At 37.0% G+C, this 24938-nt stretch overlaps 1 protein-coding gene across 7 annotated transcripts in view; it reads left to right on the forward strand.

Annotated features, from left to right (window-relative positions):
- The window catches only part of VPS8 (VPS8 subunit of CORVET complex), a 306350-nt gene that overhangs the window by 119681 nt on the left and 161731 nt on the right, over positions 1-24938 (forward strand). For all 7 annotated transcript variants that reach the window (XM_067738310.1, XM_067738309.1, XM_067738314.1 and 4 more), the window contains 5 exons: positions 2930-3019; positions 5606-5657; positions 20233-20275; positions 21905-21977; positions 22264-22383. In XM_067738310.1, the coding sequence (XP_067594411.1) occupies positions 2930-3019; positions 5606-5657; positions 20233-20275; positions 21905-21977; positions 22264-22383 (378 nt within the window). The remainder of the gene's footprint in view (positions 1-2929; positions 3020-5605; positions 5658-20232; positions 20276-21904; positions 21978-22263; positions 22384-24938) is intronic.

Below are 24938 nucleotides of genomic sequence, written 5' to 3' on the forward strand. Positions count from 1 at the left end.
TAGTCTTCAGTTTCCTTGAAATCCCCCAGAGCTCTTAGCACAGGGTTTATATTTGGTAGTTGCTCAGCAAATGCTTATTGGCCTATCCTTCTTCACCAGTTTGTTTGTTCACTACTACAATTTTCATCCTGCAAGTGAATTTCAACTATAAGCACTTTCACATGAAAAATAGAATACTTTTAAGTGTATGATGCCATTTTTTTTGAAAAGCTAGTTTATATGTTCAGAGTTGATAACTTTCATACATTAAGTTTTGAAATGCAGAGCATAGTATAAGAAGCACACTTTAGGACATCTTAGCATGATCAGCCAGCTCATTGATAATATACCTCCAGTATATCTGAGGTCTCCACAATAAGTTTTAAGTCCTTAATTGAGGAGCAATATGTATCTGACCTAAGACACTTCACTCTTAACTCTTCATTTAACTCTTCAGTCCTAATGCTGAGCAAAGGCACAAAGGTACCAAGGTGCTGAGCCCTATTGAACTAAAGTACGGTGGCTTACAAACTTAGAAGGACCGTTTTTTGTTTGTTTTTAATGTGCACAATCACATGGAAATGAAGGGTTTGGAAAATGTTTATTGTTTTCTTCATGGAAGCTCTTTATGAATGGCTGTAAGTTTGCAAAGGCCAGGTCCTCTTTACATATGCCTTTCTGTCATGTGGGTAATTTGGCGTAATCTTCATGTCTGACATTAGGTCTGATGATGTGAGAGCATGTTATCAATCTAGCTTTATTTACCTATCACTGATATAAGAGAAATTTATAATTTCTTCTCCTTCCAACATTTTTAGCTTTTTCTCCAACACTAGGTAAATATTCTCTGCCCTTTTTCATGTTAAAACAACAGTTTAAACCAATCTCCCCATCAGATTCCCTTCTCTCCGTATCAAGCCTTCCCCTCCTTCCCCTTTGGCTACTGCCATATCACATTTTCCACTTGCAGCCAGATCCCTCCCTCCCTCCCTCCTTTCTTCCTTCTTTCCTTCCTCCACCCCTTTCCCTCTTTCTTTCCCACATTTCTTGAAAGCATTCTCTAGGTTGCTTCTTCCATTTCATTCACATCCTAATAATTCTTCAGCTTTACTTTCACTAGAGTCTGTAATGACCTCCAATGCTTTAGTGACCCTGGTGGACAAGGCTTATCATAAGGCTTACATTAGCAAAAAAAAGTTTGACAATAAACAGACAAACAAGTAAACAAGCCAGAAATATCGAAAACAAGTATGTTAAAAGTCAAACAGGCAGTATGATAAAGAGAGAATGAGAGGCTATCTTAGATGGGTCAGTTATAGAAAACCAAGAAAGTAACACTGAGTCTGATCAAATCTGGAATCTGAATGACAAGAAGGAATCAGTAGTGCAAAAATCTTGGAGGAGAAGATTGTTACAGGTAAAAACAACAGCTAATGCAAAAAAAAAAAAAAAGAAGGTATGTGTTGGGTGCTAAAAGTTACAGATAAAAGGCAAACAGAGCTTGGTTGAAAGAGAGGTAGCCCTTTCAGGGCAAGGTACAGATTTTTCCTTTTTATTCTGAGTGCTATGGGAAATCATTAAAAGGTTTTAAGTGAGATCACTCTGATTTGCCTATAGATAACAGAATGAGGGGTGGGGGCCAAGTACAGAAGAAGCAAGGAGATTGGTTAAGAGCTGGTCCAGGAGGTAGTCCTGGCCAGAGATGATAATGGTGAGATGGAGGGAGATGGCCTGACTTTGGATACATTTTGGAGGTAGAACTGATTTGCTGATGAATTGGACCTAAAGGTGTGGAAAGAGAGAATTTAAGGCTGTTGCCTAATTTTTTGGCTTGAAAAACAAGGTGGATAGTGATTCCTTTAAGAAGATTGGAAGACTGGGGTAGGTCTAAGTTTGGGAGACAAAATCAGGAGTTGTATTTTGCCATTTTATTTTGATAGCTACTAGACATTAGGTGAAGATATCAAGTCAATGGTTGGATATATCGGTCAGAGGAGAGGTTAGGGCTGAAGCTGTAAAGAGATGTATGATCATGGCACTGGCTGAGAGGGCGGAAAGTGAGAAAAGAGAAGAGGTCCCAGAACATGCCGTTGTCTAGAAGGACTCTCCCATGACACCTCACTTCCATTTTCCCTCAGACTAGTCGTTTGTTTTCCCTTTGGCTATTCCTTATCATTATCCTTTGTTGACCTCTACTCTTCCACTTCGGTCTTCTCCTGTCACTCAGTAGTATAATATAGCTCTCGTAGGAACAGCATATAGGGTACTCTATACTTAAGTCATCTCTATTCCTCATCCTTACTGCTCCTTCTGCCTGCAGAGCCCCTAGTTTCCACATCGGCTTTTGGCTCACATACATGTATCCATTAGGTCCTAACTTAAATATTGCTCCCTCAGGGATGACCTTCTGAATACTCCAGACCAAGTCAAGTTCCTTTATAGACTTACCACATTTGTAAATGAACTATTTGTGTAATTGAGTATCTTCCCCAAGTCATAATTCACGCACCATTTTGTGCCCCTTCTTTTGGTGAGTGTCCAGGATGAATGGAAGTTCTGTCAGGGTAGAGAATAGTTCTGGGTTTGTCTTACCTATCACTTTATCCCCAGTGCCTAGGAGAGGACCTGAATATAGATGTTCAGTAAATATTTGTAGAACTAGTGACCAAAGGTAAGATGGATATGGAAAGGGGGAGGATAGAGAAGAAATAAAATCAGACATTGGAGGATGTTTAAAAGTAGCTATTGTACTGTTGAAAGTAACATTGAACCTACAACAGCTCTTACCCTGGCACTGTGTTTGAGTACTTCCATTTCAGTTTTTTTCAGAGAAGGAATAAGAAAAATTAGGAAAGAGAATTTAAGATCTTCCCCATTCTTAAAGCTTTGAGGAAAGTAATTGGTGAGATTTGCTCAATTGTGTGAACCAAGCAACTTTTCCTTTTTACAGGTAGTTCTCATGTGTTGGGAAAATCGGCTATACGATGCTATGATTTATGTCTACAACAGAGGCATGAATGAATTTATTAGTCCAATGGAGGTAAGATACGTTCTAACCTATATGCGTATTTAATACTGTCTATTAATGTTTTTTCCCTTCTCTCCATTTGCTTTGAATAGTTTGTTTTCATCCAATCACTTTAAAATTTCTTGTAGATTTATTAGACTTGCACCCATTGTTGTTTAGGACTTTAGATAGTCTTTAGTTTTATACCTTCTACTATTGCTTTCTTTTTTATCTGCAAAAGTAGGTATTTAAATCCCAGGGAATGATAGATAAAATTAAAAGCCCAGATAGATAAAATTAAAAGCCCATTAGACTTTAAGATTTTTTCTAAAAAGTTTTGATATTATTATAGCTTTTCCAAAAGGTATAAGAAATTCATTATATATATTTACTGTATAGGGTAATGGTACTATTGAGTAATATTATTTTGTAGATATATTCTTCTAGGGGAAGGTCCTGAAAATGGTGGGAGGTCATGATTTGCCAATTGCTAATTTGTTGCTTTTCCTATTTCAGAATTTTATAGCATTCATTATAATTTCTTGTTCTCCTTACCATTAGAAGAGAGCATCTAAAAAGCATTTGGGCTTATTTTAAAAAGAATCAAACCCATCTTCATCGTGTTATTTCCCTTAAATTTATAGACAGAATTATGGGTTATGGATTGTGGGTGCATGTCGTGCCCTGCTAGCCCATTGCTTTATTACAGTGACTTCATTACCTGGATCAGAAGACCCAGGCTTCTCCTGAAGGCATCCACTCAACTTTTTTGCATATTTAATGGACATCCAAAACCATCTCCAGTATTAAGTCAGCAGTCATTCTATGATATTTCAGTCTTCTTTAAATATATTTAGCTTGGTAGGTGAATCTCCCTCTAATTCATAACTCCTTCAGTTTTGGCTGTACTTCTTGTCTCTTGGTCATTTTCCAAATGAGCGCCACAGCCCTCCCCACTGGTTTTGACCTTGACTGTCTATTTCAGATAAGTATTTTTAACATTTGTACACCTCTTAGCTGACTCTTCAATGAGGTCCATGACCTGCACGCATGCAAAAATGTTCTCCATCCCACTATTAAACCACAATTAGGAAGAATTAATGCAGTTTCTAGTTTCTCTCAAAATAATCTGTGAAAACAGATTCTAATTTGATGCATTCTATGTTGATGAAAATGGTTGTGAGGTTTTTGTTATTGTTGCTTTTGAAGTTTTTGTTTTGTGTGGATTTTTTAGTCCTCAAAATCTGGTTTGCATTTATAGCTATGCATCTCAGATGGAACACTTTTCTATTGACGTCGTCTTGTTTTGTGTTGAGTAGTTTTCAAGTTAATGACTTTCAGCAGGAGCTTGGTATTTGTTATTAAATAGTCATTTGGAGATTTTAGCAGTGGGAAGTTAGATGCATCCTGTGATTGCTCTTTTATAATTCTCTGCCTATAAAAGAGATCACTGTTCAGTGTTTAAAGTTTAGCTATTTCAGTTTAAAGAGATTTAAACTGAAAATCACAGTGATTTACCAGTGATCCTACTAAAACAGTTCATGTCCACATTTAGTCATTTCAGTTTAAGGTCCAAATTAAAAGAATCTGAAAAAGAAATATATATATATATATATATATAAAACTAAATCTTTTTGCTGTACACCTGAAACTAACACAACATTGTAAATCAACTATACTCCAATATAAAATAAAAATTTAAAAAAAAGAGGAACTGTAGTGCCTTTTGAAATTTTCTAGATTTTCTAGAATGAAAGACCGTGTCATCATACTTGAGATGACTACCATAGTTTCTGAAATCTTTAGTTCTAGTTTTGGCTGCTTCTGAGTGCCTTGTGTTGGGAGGAACAACTTTTCCTCTACCACCTGAAACCCGAATGGTGGGGAGAGAGCTGCGAATGAACTGACAACAGGAGAAAAGACAAGGTTTATTCACAGTTGTACTGGGAGCACGCAGAAATGAGTAAATCACTGAACAACCAGAGAAGTAAAGGTTTATATACCAGTTTAACGAAATTTGGGGTGTGAGGGAGGGATTTAGGTTTTCCTTGGAAAATATGAATAGTTTTATTGAGCTTTTTGTTGCTAATGCACAGCTGGCTTTGCACCACCTCCCAGTGCTAAGGGTCAATCTTCTCCTAAATAGGAAACTCCCTCCCAGGAAGGCCAACATAGTTTTGCCATTAATCTTGTGTTTTCAGGGGCTCTGCTTACATTTAGGTGTTTGTTTCTATGGCTGCTGACTGTTCACATGTTTTCAGCTTAAAGTAATCTTACCCTTTTGGTGGGCTATTAATCCCTTGACTTACTTACTATTTTTTAAAGAATAAAGCATTTTTAGGAACCTAAGGATATCTTATATTAGAAATAATGATCTCAACAAGGACCTTCTTCTAACTGGTATTTATTAAATGGTTTCTTTCAGTGAGGAATAGAACAATAATGATTTCCCAGTGATCCTACGAAAACAGTTCATGTCCACATTAAGAGTTTTTATATTTAATCTTAATAGCAAATGACTAATTCAATCAGAGAAAGGTGATTAATAGCATAAGATTTAGATTATTTTTTAAAATATTTTTTTAAGATGATGTTGTTTTCCTATTAATTTTTATGCAGAAACTTTTCAGAGTCATTGCACCTCCTTTGAATGCAGGAAAGACGCTAACAGGTATTAATTTTATAAGCCTTAATTTTTTTCTCTTTAAAAATATTATTTAAATAACAAAATTCACCAATTTTATGCGTACAGTGTGAACTTTGATAATCGTACATGATCATGTAACCACCACCATAATCAAATTTTAGAAGGAGCAATATAGTTCCTTCACACTAAAAAGTTTGCTCCTGTCCCTTGTACTCTAACCTTTCCCCACAGTCCCATCTTCAGGCAATCACTGATCTACTTTCCTTTACTGCTATTCATGTAAGTAGAATCATACACTGTGTAATCTTAATCTTGGTGTTTTATTTCTTTCACTTAGCTTAATGTTTTTTAAATTCATCCATGTTGTTGCATATATTATTTTGTTCCCTTTAATTGCTTAATGGTATTCCATGGGTTGGATGTACTGTTATTTGTTTATCTGTTAACCAGTTGAAGGACATTCGAGTTGCTTCTGGATTGGAGTTATTATAAGTAATGCTGTTATGTTTGCGAATGAGTTTTGTTATGTTTTTAATTAAACTTTTTATTGTGAGGAAATTATAGATTCACATGCAGTTGTATGAAATGACACAAGAGATCCAGTATACTCTTTACCCATTTTCCCTCAGTGATAACATCTTGCAAACCTAAAGCACATCCAGATATTCACAACCAGATATTCGCATTGATAAAGTCACGATACAGAACAGTTTCATCACCACAGGTGTCCTTATGTTGTCCTTATCCTCCATCGCTGACCCCTAGCTATGAGTAAGTTTCTGTATGGGCATATGTGTTCATTCTTCTTGGGCAACTACCTAGAATGGAATGGATGGATTGTATGGTAAATGTATGTTTTACTTTCTAAGGTACTACTATTTGGTTTTTCAAACTGGCTGTACCATTTTGCATTCCCATCAGCAATATATGAGAGTTCTGATAGCTCCATATCCTTGCAGGCACTTGGTACTGTCAATCTTTTTACGTCTTTGAAAAATTTTATCCCTTCTAGTGGATTTAAATTTTTATTTTCCTGGTGGTTAGTGATGTTCAGCATCTTTTCATGTGCTCTTGCCCATTCACGTATCTTTTTTGCGAATCATCTGTTTAAATCTTTTAGCACTTTTTAGAAGGGTAGGGAAGAGGTGTTATTTGACTTCATATTATTGAGTTCTAGGCATGTGAACACCCCACCAGAGCCTGTAAGAGTTCTTTATGTAGTCTGGATACAAGACATTTTAAAATATGTGTTTCGCAAAAATTTTCTCCCAGTCCATTGCTTACCGTTTTGTTTTTTTAACCATGTTTTTCAAAGAACAAAAGTTTTTAATCTTCATGAGGTCCATTTTATTTATTTTTTTTTCAGTAGTTTTAGACCTTTGATGTTCCAGTTAAGAAATCTTTGTCCAACTCAACATCATAAAGATTTTATTCTTTGTTTTCTTCTAGTTTTAACACTTGTATTTAGGTTTATAATCCATTTTGAGTTAATTTTCATATATGATGCAAGGTCAAGTTCAAGGGCTTTTCCCTGTATAGTTATCGGTTCCTTTACCATTTTTTTGAAAAGATTATCTTGTTTCTATTGAATTACCTGTACACCTTTTTTGTAAAAAAAATTTTTGCTAAAAATTGATTTTTGCAAAAATCAACTGACCATATAAGTATGGGTCTATTTCTGTGCTCTCTGCTATGTTCCATTGGTCTATATGTCTGTACTTATGCCAATAATATACTGTCTTGGTTGTAACTTTGTAGTAAGTCTTGAAATCAGATACCTTAAGTCTTCCAACTTTTTTTTTTTTTTTCCAAAATTGGTTTAGCTAGTCTATGTCCTTTGCCTTTCTGTATGAACTTTAAAATTAACTCAGCAGTTCTTTTTAAAAAGCTTATTTGAATTTTGTTTGGGATTGCGTTGATTCTATAGGTTAATTTGGGGAGGATTGCTATCTTAATGCAGAGGCTTCTATGAATATGATATATTTTCCATTTATTTTGGTCTTTTAAAATCAGTTTGCTTTCTCAACTTCTGCAGAAAGACAGCTGGATTTTGATAAGGATTGCTTTGAATTGACAGATCAATTTGGGGAGTGTTGCTATCTTAGCATTATTACGTCTTCCAGTCCGTGAACACAGTATATCTTTCCATTTATTTGGTCTTGTTTAATTTCTTTCAGCAATGTTTTTGCAGTTTTCAGTGTACAAGTCATATACTTCTTTTGCTGAATCTATTCCTAGTTTATTCAGTTTGATGCTATTATAAATGGATTTTTTAAAAAAATTCCTTTTCAGAATGTTCATTGGTAGTGTATAGGAATAATTTTTTTTTTTTTAATGTCTGCACCACGCAGCTTGTGGGATCTTAGTTCCCTGACCAGGGGTTTGAACCTGGGCTCCGGCAGTGAGTGCTGAGTCCTAACCACTGGAATGCCAGGGAATTCCCAATAAAATTGATTTTTATATTGATCTTGTATCCTGCATCCTTGCTGAATTCATTCATTAGTTCTAATTTTTTTAATGGATTCTTTAGAATTTTCTCATGTATAAGATCATGTCATCTGTAAATAGTGTTAGTTTTACTTCTTCCTTTCTAATCTGGATTTCTTTTATTTTTCTTCCCTAACTGGCCTGGATAGAACCTCCAATACAGTGTTGAACAGAATTGGCAAGAGTGGACATCCTTATCTTTTTTCTTTTCTCCTAAGGGGAAAGCATTCAGTTTTTCACCATTAAATATGACATTAACTGTGGATTTTTCATAGATTGCTTTATTTTGAGAAAGTTGCCTTCTGTTCCTAGTTTGTTAAGTATTTTTAACATCGAAGGGTTGGATTTTATCAAATGCTTTTTTCTGCATCTATTAACATAATCTTGTTTATTTTATTGATACAGTTTATAAGCTTGATTGATTTTTGATTTCTGTTAAGTCAGTCTTACATTCTTGGAATAAATCCCGCTTGGTCACGGGGTATAATCTTTTTCATATGTTGTTGGGTTGAGTTTGCTAATATTTGTTTTGAGAATTTTTTATGGCTATCTTAATAAAGGATATTGTTCTATAGTTTTCTTTTCATATCTTTTTTTTTTTTTGGTCTTGGTATCAAGTATACTTGGTATCTTGGTATACTTGCCTCATGGAATGAGTTAGGAAGTGTTCACTCTTCTGTCTTTTGGAAGAGGTTTTGAAGGATTCGTATTAATTCTTTAAATATACAGTAGAATTCATTAATGAAGCCATGTGAGCCAGGGATATTCTTTGTTTGAAGTTTTCAAATTACTAGTTCAGTCTCTGCTTGTTAAGTCTATTCAGATTATCCATTTCTTCTTGAGCCAGTTTTGGTAGTTTGTGGATTTCTAGGAATTTGTCCGTTTAATCTGTTGTCTAATTTGTTGGCATATAGTGTTTATGGTATTCTCTTATAATTCCTTTTATTTTTATAAGGTCTATAGTGATGTCTCTTATTACTAATTTTCGTAATTTGAGTCTTCTCTCTTCTTTTCATGGTCTGTCTAGCTAACGGTTTGTCAATTTTATTGTTTTTTTCAAAGAACCAATTCTGATTTTATTGATATTCTTTATTTTTCTTTCCTCTTTCATTTATTTCTGCTTAGTCTTATTACTTCCTTCATCTTGCTTTGGGTTTTTTTGTTGTTTTTTTTTAAGTTTCTTGAGGTGAAAGTCTAGATTATTGATTTGAAATCTTTCCTCTTTATTAAAATAGGTGTTTACAGCTGCAGATATCTCTCTAAGCAATGCTTTAGCTGCGTCCCATAAGTTGTGGTATGTAGTGTCTTCATTTTCATTCATCTCAAAGTATTTTCTAATTTCCCTTGTGATATTGGTTATTTAGAAGTATGCTGTTTAATTCCTACATATTTGTGAATTTCTCACATTTCTTTCTGATACTGATTTCTAATTTCATTCCATTGCAGTTAGAGAACATGCTTTGTATGGTTTCTGTTTTTTTTAATTTATTGAAACTTATAATATAGCCTAATGTAAAGCCTATTCTGGAGAATATTCCAAGTGCATTTGAAAATAATGTGTTGAATGTGTTTTGTTGTTGAGTGGAATGTTCTATAGATGTCTTCTAAGTTTAGTCGGCTTATAGTTTCATTCAAAACTTCTCTTTCCTGTTCCTCTTTTGCTAATTGTTCTATCCATTATTGAAAGAGGAGTATTGAAGCATCTAAATGTTATTGTTGAAATGTCTCTTTCTCACTCTGGGTCTGTCAGCTTTTGCTTCATTTTATTTTGGGGTTTCTAATGCTCTGGCAGACAGTTTACAGTTCTGCCTTATTAGCCTTTACTTCCTGCTTATGCAAATCCTCAAAGTCATCCATAGGTTGTAGGCCTTTACAGGTCTTTCCTGCGTATGTCCACAGCCCTGTATATGCACATGTCCTTCTAGAGTTCCAGAAATATGTTGGAGCTTTTGAAAGCCCCTGCAGACCTCTCATTCTCCAGTTTTTCCTTTTAAGGTTTTTGGTGGGTCTCTAATTAGTCTCTTCTGGAGGCACTGCCTCTGGCACCTGTAAAGTTAAATAATGTGCCTTGGGGATAGGGCTGTTTGCTTAGAGTAAGCTCTGAGTCAGGACAAAAAAAAAGACAAGCCCTGAGAATGGAGCTGTTGAGTGAGCTGCCACATAGGTTAGATAGTGACAGTTCTCTTAAGGATGGGCTTTTGGGGAGCTCCAAACCCATTTTGCCCCCTGGAGTGGTTGCTAGGTTGCTGGTGTTCACAGCTACCATAGCTGCAAGGCGGTTGGTTTCAAAGCTACGGTGAAGCTGGGGGAAGGGGGATGGGACTAGGTAATGTTAAGCCACCATGAAGCTCACAGTTCTTACTGAGATTCAGGCATTTTTCTTGAATAAACATTCCGTGGATTATTGCAAGCCTTCAGTTAATTTCAAGAGTTCTGGAAAAGTTGATTTTGACTGTTTCTGCCAGTATTCTCTTTGCTTTCATGGAGGAGCAGATTATTGAAGGTTCTTCCTCCACCATCTCATAGGTCAGTCCCTCTGGGTTTTGGTTTTGTTTGGTTTGCTCTTTTTTCCTCTCTGTTCTTCTCCTTGGATGATTTCTATTGCTCTACTTTCAGGGTCACGCTTTGATGTAAACTCAGCTGTTAAATACACTCAGTGCATTTTTATCTTCCACAATCGTATTTTTCAGTTCTGTAATTTTTATTTGGTTCTTTTTTTTATTGTTTCTGTTTCTTTCCCGCATCTCTTCAGTTATCTGTTCAAATTTTCATGCGTTGAAACATGTTTTGTTTCATTGAGGATAAATATAATAGTTGATTTAAAATTCTTATCAGTTCTAACATTTTGTTCATTTCAGGATTGGACTAGATTTTCTTTTCTTTTAAGAAAAATATGTTTTATTTTCTTGTTCCTTCACATGTTGGATAATTTTAGATTGTATCCTGGATATTTGAATGTTATGTTATGGAGATTCTGGGTTCTGTTATTTTTCTTCACTGAGAATTTTTTCTCTTTATTTTATCAGGTAATTTTCTTGGCTGGGCCTGAATTGCAGTCTCTTTCTATTGTGGCTTTCTACTGTGTCTCCAGTCTCTTCTCAAAAGGTCCTTTGTCTTTAGCTGGTCTGCTTTGATTCTGTCCCACGTGTGTGGCTTAGGGATCAGTCAGTGATGAAGGTAGTCAAGTTTGAGGATCCTCTTTCTGGCTTTCTTTTTGCAAGATTCTGCCAGTCTGTTTACTGTTCACATGTCCTACCTTCTCTATTTCCCCAACTAGAAAAATTGCTGGTTTTCCCATGTGAGCCCCCAGCTGCTGCTGTGCTTGCCACACAGACTGCACTTAGTCAGAGGCTGAAAGCCTGTGATGGTAACTTACTTGTATACCTCCCTGTCTCCTCTCCTCTGAGCACATGAACTCCACAGCAGAGCCTGTCTGCTTCTCTTCACACTTCAGGACCTTCAGGGAGGGAACTCCAGTCGTGGTTCTGACTTTTTCTGTATGGCTGAGCTGCTTTGACTATTGTTTGTACATGGTGGTTTAGGGATCAGTCACGGATGTGGGTAGATAGTTTGGAGATCCCCTCTTTGACTCTTTCCCTTTTGGGCTTCCCCTAGTCTCTTCCACATTCATGGTTTCCTGGCTTCACTTTTCTGGTCCCCTGTGCCAGAAAGATTAGGAGTTCTCCATCCCCCACCGCCTCTGTGTGAAGTTACTTGTGTGGCTGCCAGTCTGTCCTCTTCCCAGTGAGTGTGAACTCCCTGCCAGACTTGTCTACTTCTGTTCCCTCTTCAGTAGCTTCAGGTAGCGTTTCATATTATGTCCAGGTTTTGTAGGGTTTTTTTCTGTAAGGACAGGAGCACAGAGAATAATTTGGTAGAGTCTTAGTCCCTCTTTAGTCTTAGTCCGTTTTCAGTTGCCCTGAAACTAATCCTTTTGAAACAAACTTGAAAACTGTCTTCCACATAATATATGTAGCAGAAGTTAAAGTAGACTATTAAGAACTCCAACCAACAAGGACCTACTTTGAAAAAAAAAAAAAAAGACTATTAAGAATTCCAAACAGAGTGGATGAGCTTTTGCAACAGAGAATTGTCTAAAAAAAGATTTTGGGGAGAGAAAAGTAGAAAGGGGGTCAGGAAAATTAAATACTGTGTCAATTCAGTATATATTTACCAAGCATTTCCATGTTCCAGATGCTGTGCTGGATGCTAGGAACACAGAGATAGACAGACTCCATGCCCTTGAACTCATAGTAATGGAGATGGATATGTTAAACAAGTAAATTTAATTCTCTCTAGGAATATCGTGAGCTAGATGCATCCTATCTGAGATTTCTAGCAATAAAGGTTTATCTAATTAGCCAATAAACATGAACGTGTTATATCTGTAAAGTGACTGCTACCATGTACCATGCTAACTGAGTTGGATCAAGTAACATTTGGGACTTTTGGGTTTTGGTCTGGCAGAGAAAGAATTTAGAAGTCACCACTCTGTCCTACCAACAAGTAAAAAGCTCAACAAACTGAAAAATCAACAATTCTTCTTAGATCTGCCAGAGAAGTAAGGTCACAGGCCAAACCATTGCACCAAAAACTAGAGAGACAGGCAGATGCAGAGAATCACAACTGACAGGATCAGACATCTCTGCAGGAACCAGTGCTAGGGTAGGAAAATCTGAACTGCAATTGATGGTTTGTTGCAGGCTCAATGTGAACAAGTCTGAAATTTAAAAACTCCAGGAGGACCCAGTCATAGGGAAGCCTCCACACTTTTGTGAAATTTACCTCCAGGACTGCTACTGGCTTCTCACAGTGATCATCAGAGAAAAATCCCTTGTGCTTCTGCAGGGGGATGGGGGAAAGGAACCATTTGGAAATATGTCAGAGTATTCTGTGTTTCTTAACTAAAGCCGGCCTTCAGGAAACACTGTTTTGCTGAAGCTTGACCTGCTGTGGGTTTATCAGAGCTGAACTTACCTGGGAGAAGGAAAATACCCAACTCCAGCACCTTCAACCCATTCTGTCCACCTAAGGGGGAAAAAAACTGAGAAGCACTGGTGAAGTTCACATTCCAGGGTCACAGGTTTACCAAAAGACTGAGACCTAATCAAGACTATAGGACACTTCCCTCTCTTCACACCTTACTACCACATTACTAAAGATATATTTACTGTAGTGCCTTTTACCCAGTGCATCATGTGTGCCTTTCAAAAATTACAAGGCAAATTAAAAGGCAAGTTGAAGAGTTTGAAGTTTGCAGAGACAGAACAAACATCAAAACTAGACTTAGATGTGGCAGGAGTATTGGAATTATTAGACCAGGAATTAAAAAAAAATACTATGATTAATATATTAAGGGATTTAATGGAAAAAGTAGACAACATGCAAGAACAGGTGGATAATATAAGCAGAGAGATGGAAATTCTAAGAAAGAATCAAAAATAAATGTTAAACATCAAAAACAATGTAGCAGAAGTGAAGAATGCCTTTGATGGTCTCATTAGTAGACTAGACACACATCTGGGGAAAGAATCTCTGAGCTTGGGGATATAGCATTAGAAAGTTCTAGAACTGAAAAGCAAAGAGAAGAATACTGAAAAAAAAGTAGAACAGAATATCCAAGAACTATAGGACAATTACAAAATGTGTAACATACATGTAATGGGAATATCAGAAGGAGAAGAAAGGGAGAAAGGAACAGAAGCAATATTTGAAACAATAATGACTGAGGATTTCCCCAGATTAATGTCAGACACCAAACCATAGATCCAGGAAGCTTAGAGTACACCAAGCAGGATAAATAGGAAAAAAAAAAAAGAGAGAAAGCAAAAAACCCTACAAGTAGGCATGTATTCAAACAGCAGAAAAGAAAAGGTAAAGAGAGAATAAAATATTTAAGGTTTTGAGAGAAAAACCCACCAACATAGAATTTTGTACCCTGAGGAATTCTTCAAAAGCAGAAGAGAAATAGAGACTTTCTCAGACAAACAAAAATTGAGGGAGTTTGTTACCAATAGAAATGTCTTGCAAGAAATGTTAAAAGAAGTTCTTCAGAGAGAAAGAAAATAATATAGATAAGAAATCTGGATCCAAGAAGGGAGGAGCATCAGAGAATAATTAGTAAAAGTAGAATAAAAACTTACATATTTCTTACTCTTAATTGAGCCATCAGATAACACTTTATTCAAAATAATAATAGCAATAGTGTATTTGATATTATATGCGTGTGTGTGTATGCTTATGTATAAATGAAATGAATGACAGCAAGGATACAGTTATAGGAGGGAGGAATTAGGACTATTTTGTTATTATAAGGTCCTTGTACTACCCATGAAGCAGTATAGTGCTATTTGGAAGTAGGTTTGGATTAGTTGTAAATGTATGCTGCAAACTTGAGGGCAACAACTAAAAATAGACACATAATAGATGTAATATGAAAGGAGAGAAAATGGAGTCATATAAAATACTCAGTTAAGACTACAAAAGGCAGAAAAAGTTGGAATAAAGAACAAAATTTGGAATAAAGGACAAGAAATAGAAAACAGTAACAATATGGTAGATATTAATTCAACTATGTTAATAATCATTTTAAATATCAGTAGTCTATACCAATTAAAAGAGATTGTTAAAATGGATTAAAAACAAGAACCAACTAAGTGTTGGGTATAAGAAACCCATTTTAAATATGAAGACACATTAAGTAAAGAAATGGAGAAAGGTGTACTATAATAATACTACTCAAAAGAAAGCTGGAGTAGCTGTATTAATTTCAGACACAGCCAACTTCAGAGCAAAGAAAATTATCAAGGATAAAGAGAGGCATTACACAATACTCCAAGAAGACGTAATGATCCTTAATCTGTGTGCACCTAACAACAGTGTCAAAATACATGAGGCAAAAACTGATAGAATAGCAAGGAGAAATAGGTAAATCCACTGTTATAGTTGGAGACTTTTAACACCCCTCTATCAGAAGTGGACAGATCCTGCAGGCAGAAAATCAGTAAGGACATAGTTGAGCTGAAGTTATGAACTAAGCACCATCATTCAGCTGGATACTACTGGTATCTATAGGCTCCTTTATCCAACAGTAACACATTACACATTCTTCTCAAGCTCACATGAATCATTCACCAAGATAGACCATGTTCTGGGTCATAAAACACACCTCAACAAACTTAAGAGAATAGAAATCATATAATGCTTGCTCTCAGACCACAGTGGAACTAAACTAGAAACTACTAGGAGAAAGAAAGCTGGAAAGTTCCCAAATACTTGGAAATTAAACAACATATTTCTAAGTAATAATGGACAAAGGAGAAATCTCAAGAGAAATTTAAGAGTAATTTGAACTAAATGAAAATGCTTACAAAAATTTGTGAGATGCAGCAAAAGCAGTGCTTGGAGGGAAATTTATAACATTGAATTCATATAGCAGAAAAGAAAAAGATCTAAAATCAATACTCTAAGCTTCTACCTTAGGAATTTGGAAAAAGAAGAACAAATTAAATCCAAAGTGAGCAGAAGAAAAGAAAAGAAAAATTAGAGCAGAAATTAATAAAATTGAAAACAGGAAATCAGTTGAGGAAATTGTTGATTTGGGGGGATTTGGTTAAAACCAAAAGCTGTTTCTTTGAAAAGATCAATAAAATCTATAAGCCTCCAGTCAGGCTAACTTAGATAAAAAGGAGAGAAGACACAAATTACTAATATCAAAAATGAAAGAGGGGACAACTGTACAGATCCCATGGGCATTAAAAGGATAATAAAAGAATATTATGAACAATTCTGTGCTCAAAAATTTGATAACCTGGATGCAACAGGCCATTTTTTTTTCTTTTTTTTTTTTTTTTGCGGTACGCGGGCCTCTCACTCTTGTGGCCTCTCCCATTGCGGAGCACAGGCTCGGACGCGCAGGCTCAGCGGCCATGGCTCACGGGCCCAGCCGCTCCGCATCATGTGGGATCTTCCCGGACCGGGGCACAAACCCGCGTCCCCTGCATCGGCAGGCGGACTCTCAACCACTGCGCCACCAGGGAAGCCCCCCAGGCCAGTTTTTTGAGATATAAAATTTGCCAAAACTCACACAAGAAGAAACAGACAATCTGAATAAGCCTGTATCTATTAAAGAAATTGAACCAGTAATTAATAACCTTCTAAAACAGAAAGCACCAGGCCCAGATGTGTTTCACTGGTGAATTTTACCAACCATTTAAGGGAGAAATTATGCCAGTTCTCTACAATCTCTTCAGAAGACAGAGCTCAGGGAATACTTTCTAACGTTTTCTATGAGGCCTGCATTACCCTAATACCAAAATCAAAGACATTACAAGGAAAGAAAACTTACAGACCAGTATCTCTCATGAACATAGATGCAAAAATTCTCAACAAAATATTGGCAAATTGAATCCAACAAGCTATAAAAAGAATTATACACCACAACTGAGATTTTATACCAGGTATGCAAGGCTGCTTCAACATTTGAAAATTAATGTATTCCATCACATCAGTAGGCTAGAGAAGAAAAATCACATGATCATAAATCAGTAGATGCCGAAAAAGCATTTAACAAAGTCCAACTCCCATTCATGATAAAAACTCTCAGCAAATGGGGAATAGAGGAAAACTTCCTCAACTCGATAAAGAAAATGTACAGAAACCCTACAGCTAATGTCATACTTATTGATGAGAAACAATGGTGGGAAACAGGGCAAGGATGTCCTCTTCTTACCACTGCTTTTCAACATCATACTGAATGTCCTAATGCAAAAAGACAAGAAAAGCCAATAAAAGGTATAACGATTTGGAAGGAGAAATAAAACTGTTTACAGGTGACATGATCATTTATGTAGAAAGTCTGAAAGAACTGACCCCAAAACTCCTGGAACTAATAAACAGTTGTTGCAAGTTTGCACATACAAAGTTAATATACAGAAGGCAGTCACTTTACTGTATACCTGCAGTGAACAAGTGGAATTTGAAATTAAAAACACATTACCATTTATATTAGCACCCTAAAAAATGAGATACTTATGTATAAATCTGACAAAGTTTGTACAAGATCTGTATGAGGAAAACTACAAAACTCTGATGAAAGATATCAAAGAACTAAGTAAATGGAGAGATGTTCTGTGTTCATGGATAGGAGGACTCAATACTGTCAAGATGTCATTTTGTCCCAAATTGATCTACAGATTCAGTGCAATCCCAGTCAAAATCCCAGCAAGTTATTTTTTTTTTGGATATTAACAAACTGATTCTGAAATTTATATGGAGAAGCGAAAGACCCAGAATAGCTAAGGCAGTATTTAGACAGAAGAACAAAGTTGGAGGACTAACACTACCTGACTTCAAGACTTAATATAAACCTACTATAATCAAGACAGTGTGGTATTGGCAAAAGAATAAAAAAAAAAAAAGATTGGTAGAACAAAATAGCTCTGAAATAGACTCTCATAAACATAGACAACTGATCTTTGAAGAAGCAAAGGCAATACATTTGTGTAAAGATAGTCTTTTCAACAAATGGTGCTGGAACATCCGGACATCCACACGCAAAGAAGTTGACTCTAGACACAGACCTTACACTCCTCACAAAAATTAACTCAAAGCACATCATAGACCTAATTGGAAAATGCAAAACTATAAAATATCTAGACGGTAACGCAGGCAGTAACCTAATTGACTGTAGTTACGGTGATGAATTTTTAGATACAGCACCATCCATGAAAGAAAGATTATTATCCATGAAAGAAGTATTGATAATCTGGGCTTCATTAAAATTAAAAGCTTTTGCTCTGCAAAACACAATGTCAAGAGAATGAGAAGATAATCCACAGATTGGGAGAAAATATTTGCAAGAGACTGTTAACCAAATTATACAAATAACTCTTAAAACTTGACAATAAGAAAATGAATAACGTGGACTTCCCTGGTGGCACAGTGGTTAGGAATCTGCCTGCCAATGCAGGGGACATGGGTTCGAGCCCTGGTCCAGGAAGATCCCACATGCCGCGGAGCAACTAAGCCCGTGTGCCACAACTACTGAGCCTGTGCTCTAGAGCCTGCGAGCCACACTGTTGAGCCTGCGTACCACAACTACTGAAGCCCGTGCACCTAGAGTCTGTGCTCTGCAACAGAGAAGCCACCACAATGAGAAGCCCGTGCACTGCAACAAAGAATAGCCCCCGCTCGCCACAACTAGAGAAAGCCCGCACACAGCAACGAAGACCCAACGCATCCAAAAATAAAATAAATAAATGAATAAATTTATTTAAAAAAAGAAAATGAATAATGTGATTAAAAAATGAGCAAAGACCTGAACACACATCTCACCAAAGAAGATATACAGATGGCAGGTAAGCATACTGAAGGATGTTCAACATCATCAGGGAATTACAAATTAAAACAACAGTGGGATACCAGTACAACATACCTATTAGAATGGCTGAAATCTGGAACATCAACAACACCAAATGCTGGCTAGGATGTGGAGCAATAGGAACTCTCATGTATTGCTGGTGGGAATGCAAAATGGTACAGCCACTGTGGAAGACAGTTTGGCAATTGCTTATAAAACTAAACATACTCTTACTGTACGATCCAGCAGTTACACTCCTTTACCCAAAGGTGTTGAATATTTATCCACACAAAGACCTCCGCACAGATGTTGATAGTAGCTCTCTTCATAATTGCCCAGACTTGGAAGCAACCAAGATACTCTTAAGAAGGTGAATGGGTGAATAAAGTGTGGTACATCCATACAATGGAATCTTATTCAGCACTAAAGGTAAATGAACTATCAAGCCATGAAAAGACTTGGAGGAAACTTAAATGCATTGCTAAGTGAAAGAAGCCAGTCTGAAAAGGTTACATCATGTATGATTCTGATTATATGACATTGTGGAAAAGGCTAAACCATGGAGACAGTAAAAGGATCAGCGTTTGTTAGGGGTTGGGGGCGATGGAGGGATGAATAGGTAGAGCACAGGATTTTTAGGGCATTGAAACTATTCTCTATGATACTGTAATGGTGGATATATGTCATTATACATTTGTCAAAGCGCATAGAATATACAACACCAAAAGTGAACCTTAATATGAACTGTGGGCTTTAGGTGGTAATGATGTGCCAGTGTACATTCATTGATTATAAGAAATGTCCCACTGGTGCAGGGTGTTGTCAGTTGGGGGGTCGTGTGGTGTGGGGATCAAGGGGTAGACGGGAAATCTCTATACCTTCCTCTGGGTTTTGCTGTGAACATAATTAAAACTTCTCTAAAAAACAACGTTTATTGATTCGAAAAATGGAATTGAAGCAGAATGTAATTATTCATACAATTTTGAGCAATTCAAGTTTATTTGCACTTACAACAACACAGATTTGGAGTATTTATAAAGGATTATTGATTAAGAGATATACACTTGCTTGCATTATTCCAGTATTCATGTCAAAAGTAGAAATTTCAGTTCATCAGTATTACCAACTACAGATTCCTGTAATCTGCACACTGTAAGGCTTACTGATCATTTCACCCACTCCTGATGCTCTTACATTATTCTTTGTTAACTTCGATCTTTTAGTCTAAAACTTAGTCTTGTTATGTTTCCAATTTCTTTTAACCAAGAAATAGGTTTATACTACCAGATGACAGAACCTTACATTTTAGATGTAACTTAGGATACAGAGGGTCCGAAAGAGTGTTTAATCTTAAGTTTCTTAAACGTTTGTGAACAAGAGTCCATGTTACAAATAAGAAGACATTATAGTTATGCCTTAATATTAATTAGTGAATTCAGCAACTCATTGCCTGTTCAATACCTTCCCTGCCTCCAAGCTATTCGTTAAGCCAACAATACATAGACCTCTACACTAAGATTTATACCTTCTACGTGTACCCTTGAATGACTCATTGATTTTGTGTCTGTGAAGAGACTCTAAAGGAAATTCTAAAAATAATAATAATTAAAGCGGTCTTATCTCACTTTTCTATTGTTTGGGAATATACCTGCCTCACCTCAAATGCCAAGTTTTATTTTTTGTTTCCACATAAAGATTATATTTCTGAAAAGACTTTGAGAGAGAATTGCTAAAGATACTTCTCTATTTTAGATGAGCAAGTTGTTATGGGCAACAAGCTTCTTGTATATATTAGGTAAGAGATTTTTAATTTATTTATCTGTGTATGCTTCTTTTACAGAACTTCTCCTATATTCTTAGAGGTACTGTCATCTATTATCTGTACAGTGCTTTTTGTTTTCCAGTGTTCTTTCCTGTATAGCAGTGCTTCTGAACGGTGGGTGATTCTGTCCCCCATCCCCTCTCCCCTCCGCCAGACATTGCAATGCCTAAAGACCTTTTTGCTTTGTCACAGCTGGGGTGGAGTAGAGATGCTCCTGGTACCTGGTGGATAGAGGCCAGGGATGCTGCTGAGCATCCTGTAATGTACAGGGTAGTCCCCACAACAAAGAATTCTCTCTCCCAAAGTATCAATAGGGCAGAGGTTGAGAAACCCTGATACAGAGTATTTTACTTTTACTACCAACAAGTCTGTGGGATATGTATTTATCCATATTTTATATATAAGGGCAAGAGATTAGTTTGCATCACGAAGAAGTTAGTGACAGAAGTGAGCTGAAATGTTTATGTCCTTACTTCTGGAACAGAGTTCTTCCAATAGACTATGCAGGCTCAGAACCGTGTCCCGATAGAGTTTTACATAGATAACTGGCTGGCAGACAGGCAGGAAGGTGGCAGAACTTGCTGGCACATCATTTTAGCTTCTATATGCATCAGAGTTAACTTCGAGACCTATTTCATATCTGTTACATTGTTTTTTTAGTGTAGAAGAACATGTATAGCATTTACCTAGTACTTTATCTTCTGTACTTTAAACTTTTAAGAATATGCAGGTATCTAGCTGTCTCTAACATTCAAAATTGATGACTGCTTCAAATTCACTTAAAATTCACTTCCCCCTACCCCCAGCTGCCCAAATGAGGGCATATTCAGGAGACATGTTTATAATCCAGCCCACAAAGCAAGTCGTTGGCCATTAGGAAGGTCTGATTTGGAGGTGAAACTGTACAGTTAATTTCTCATGAGATTCTAATTCTCCCTGAAGGCTTGTCTGACTACAGATATTTTTTAGCCTAGCTCATTCCCCATCTTTATTCACCATTCTTAGAACCACTGGATTTAAAAGCCTCTGAGGGGCTTCCTTGGTGGTGCAGTGGTTGAGGGTCCGCCTGCCGATGCAGGGAACACGGGTTCGTGCCCCAGTCCGGGAGGATCCCATGTGCTGTGGAGCGACTGGGCCCGTGAGCCGTGGCCGCTGAGCCTGCGCGTCCGGAGCCTGTGCTCCGCGGCGGGAGAGGCCACAGCGGTGAGAGGCCCGTGTACTGCAAAAAAAAAAAAAAAAAAAAGTATAATGATGCTGTTAGTCTCTTTCCAGATGCTGGATATGAGACTTTTAGGTAATCTGTCCTTATTCCTTCTTGCCCATTTAGTGCAGCTTGAGTTTTTCTTAGGAAAAATAAGAAAAAAGGAAAGCTGTTACTCAGTTACAGGGTGTATTATTTCACCACCATCTCTGTTGCCCACATTTTCTGAACTGGCTATCATCTTGATCTGGGCTTGGACCTGACCTAACTGACAAAAGCTGAGCCTGCTTAAACTTCAAACTACTATCTTGGGTTTGAGAAACAATGTGTTCCCGGGAAGTTATTTAGCCCATTATAAGTCACCAAATCTGTTCTCTTTCTTCTCTTCTCTTTTCTTCTAGCTGTTGTCTAGCAGGTCGTGCCTATCCCCTTGGTGACATCCCTGAAGATCTTGTTCCCTTGGTTAAAAACCAGGTTGGTGCTATTTTCATAGCGTTTTTACTCTCTTGTTAAAATGCGGTAAAGACAAATTGTAATAGAGGGTTACACATGGGTCAGGAGTTATCAGCTGTGACAGGAGAGAGGCTACATACCACCACTGAAGCCAGTAATTATAGCTGAGAGAGGTTAGAGAAGTTATAACACAGTGGCAATTTAAAGTAAATTCAACCTGCTTTTATTTTATCCAAATGGGAATCATTGCTTCAGCAAGATACTTTGTAAGGTGAGAAAATAATCACCTTTTTTTTTCAACTTGCAGGTTTTTGAATTTTTAATTCGCCTGCATTCAACAGAAGCTCCCCCTGAGGAAGAAATCTATCCCTATATACGGACTTTGCTACATTTTGACACAAGAGAATTTCTAAATGTATTGGCGCTGGTAAGAAATAATACGATTCTAAGGTATTTTTAAAAGGAGTCAGGGTGATAATTTTTTTCTAATAGAAAGAAAGACAAATAATAGTCCTTATGCAAGTACAGTTTTTATGCCCTAGCAGTAAGGCAGGGTTTCAAATATTTAATATTTTTGCCACCCATATTTTCTAATCCTTTTTCTCCCTTCTACCCTTCCTTTCCTGCTTCCTTCCCCTCTCTTTCTTCTCTCCCTTCCTGTTTCTCTATGTCTGCCTGTCTGTCTCTGTTCTCTGTCTCTTTCTGACACATCCTTATTAAAAAGTTAAAGCAGGATTAGATGTGGTACATCCTTGATTTCATAAATTGTTAGTTTGTATACTAAATATGGAAGATTGCTCTGAATGACATGTGGTGATGATGATAGTAGAAGTAACTGGAGTTGAAGTGGAACGTGGAAGCTTGCTGAAAAGACATCCTTGTACATGTTTTATTAAAGATGGATTTGGGTGAGCCAGAGTCTCTGTGAAAATGCCCCCAGGGGAATAATTATATAACACATGATATACTTTCCCAATTAAATCATATTGTAGTTTTTTAAAAAGCTTTTGATAATATGGACAGCACTTACATTTTAGTGTTTAGTGAAGCAGCAGGCTCAAAAATTATTAAAAAACCAAATATTGTATGTGTACAATATTTGGAGAGAAAAAACAGGAAGGAAGTACATCTAAATATTAATAGAGATTAACTGTGTGAGATGGGGTAAATTTATTTAATGAGCATATAGTACTTTTGTAAGTTGAATAATAAACTGTTACAATTTTTAAAAATGCCTGTGAGAAGGTTGAGATCCCACTCATATCATGTTTTGCATTAGTTTAATTTGAAAATCTGATTTCAGAAGTAGTAACTTTAATAGCATAGGAAGAAGGGAAAAGAAACTTAGAAGTCAGATCTAAGGACTTCCCTGGTGGTGAAGTGGTTAAGAATCTGCCTGCCCCAATGCAGGGGACACGAGTTCAAGCCCTGGTCCGGGAAGATCCCACATGCCGTGGAGCAATTAAACCTGTGTGCCACAACTACTGAGCCTGCGCTCTAGAGCCCGCGAGCCACAACTGCTGAGCCCGCGAGCCACAATTACTGAAGCCTGCACGCTTAGAGTACATGCACCGCAACAAAGAGTAGCCCCCGCTCGCTGCAACTAGAGAAAGCCCACATGCAGCAACGAAGACCCAATGCAGCCAAAAATAAAATAAATTAATTAATAAATTAATAAATTAAACAAGAGAAGTCAAATCTAGTTGGTTTAGGAGACCTTAGACGCCCAGAATAGAATATAAGGGTACTTAGTGTCTGGCATGTAGGATAAAAGAAACAAGAAGTGGTGGGGCTGGGGTTCAGAAAGCATGATAGAGAGCAACAAAGAATTTTACCTAATTTTCCTGTTTTAAAGGGCTGTGGTAGCACTGAAGATTGGAATTATGCTCATGTCTGAATTACGATATTGGCATTGATTGTAAGGCTGCAATAAAATCTCTGTCATTTACTTGACAAATATTTGAGGGTCAAATATATCACATGTACTGTACTAACTGGGTGTGTACCCTGGGCTGACAGTATATAAACCCTGCCTTTCTGGAGGAAGAGGATCCAGACTTGTAGATAAGTAATTATAGCACAGTGAAGATGTGTCACTGGAGAAGTGCAGGATGCTGTAAGAACACTTAGAAGGGGAATCTAATGGAGGGTTCAGGAAGGTGTCTTGGATGAAATGATGTCCATGGTGAGTCTCAAAGGATGTGTAGAAGTTAGGTTAAGGATAGGGAAAAATATTCTAGGCAGAAGGACAGACTATGTAAAAAGGCCTGGAAATAAGACAGAGCAATGTGTGTTCAGGTAATTGAAAAAATTCAGTATGGCCACATCTTTAAGTGTAAGGAAGCCTGCAGAGAGAGAAATTAGAGAGTTAGGTAGAGTCTGAGTTTTGTTATCCATGGTAGGAAGTTTGGACTTTATACTAGAGCAGCAGGTAGCCGTTGAAGCCTTTTAGGTAGAAAAATATCACGATTTGTAGTTTAGAAAAATTCCCTCTGGTTGTTGAACGGAAAATGGATTGAAATAAGATAAGATTGGAGGCAGGAAGATGTTAGCAAAATTTTGTGGTAATCTAGATAGAAGGTAATGGTGGCTTGATTAGGGCAGTGACAGTGGGGGTAACCAAGACATGAAAGGATTTGAAAGATATTTTAGGAGGCAAATCAGCCTAAGATTTAGGGCTTAATATACAGTTGGATGTGAAAGATAAGACAAATAGGGAAGCATCAAAGATTCTTAGATTTCTGACCTGGTAAACTGGATGTATAGTGGTTTACTTGTGGATTCAACAGGAAATCAGAGGAGAAACAGGTTTCTTGGGAGATGGATGGGGCGGGGGTGGTGGTGGTGCAGAGTAATGATGAAGTGTGGTAGAGGTAGAAAATTAGCTCTCTTTTGGACTTAATGAATTTGAAATGCCTAAAAGACAAGTGGAAGCTTCCTTCTGTGTGTGCATCAAGGGTTGGCTGCATTCCCAAGTATTAC

This window comes from Pseudorca crassidens, chromosome 5, assembly GCF_039906515.1.
Source record: "Pseudorca crassidens isolate mPseCra1 chromosome 5, mPseCra1.hap1, whole genome shotgun sequence".
Lineage (NCBI taxonomy): Eukaryota > Metazoa > Chordata > Mammalia > Artiodactyla > Delphinidae > Pseudorca > Pseudorca crassidens.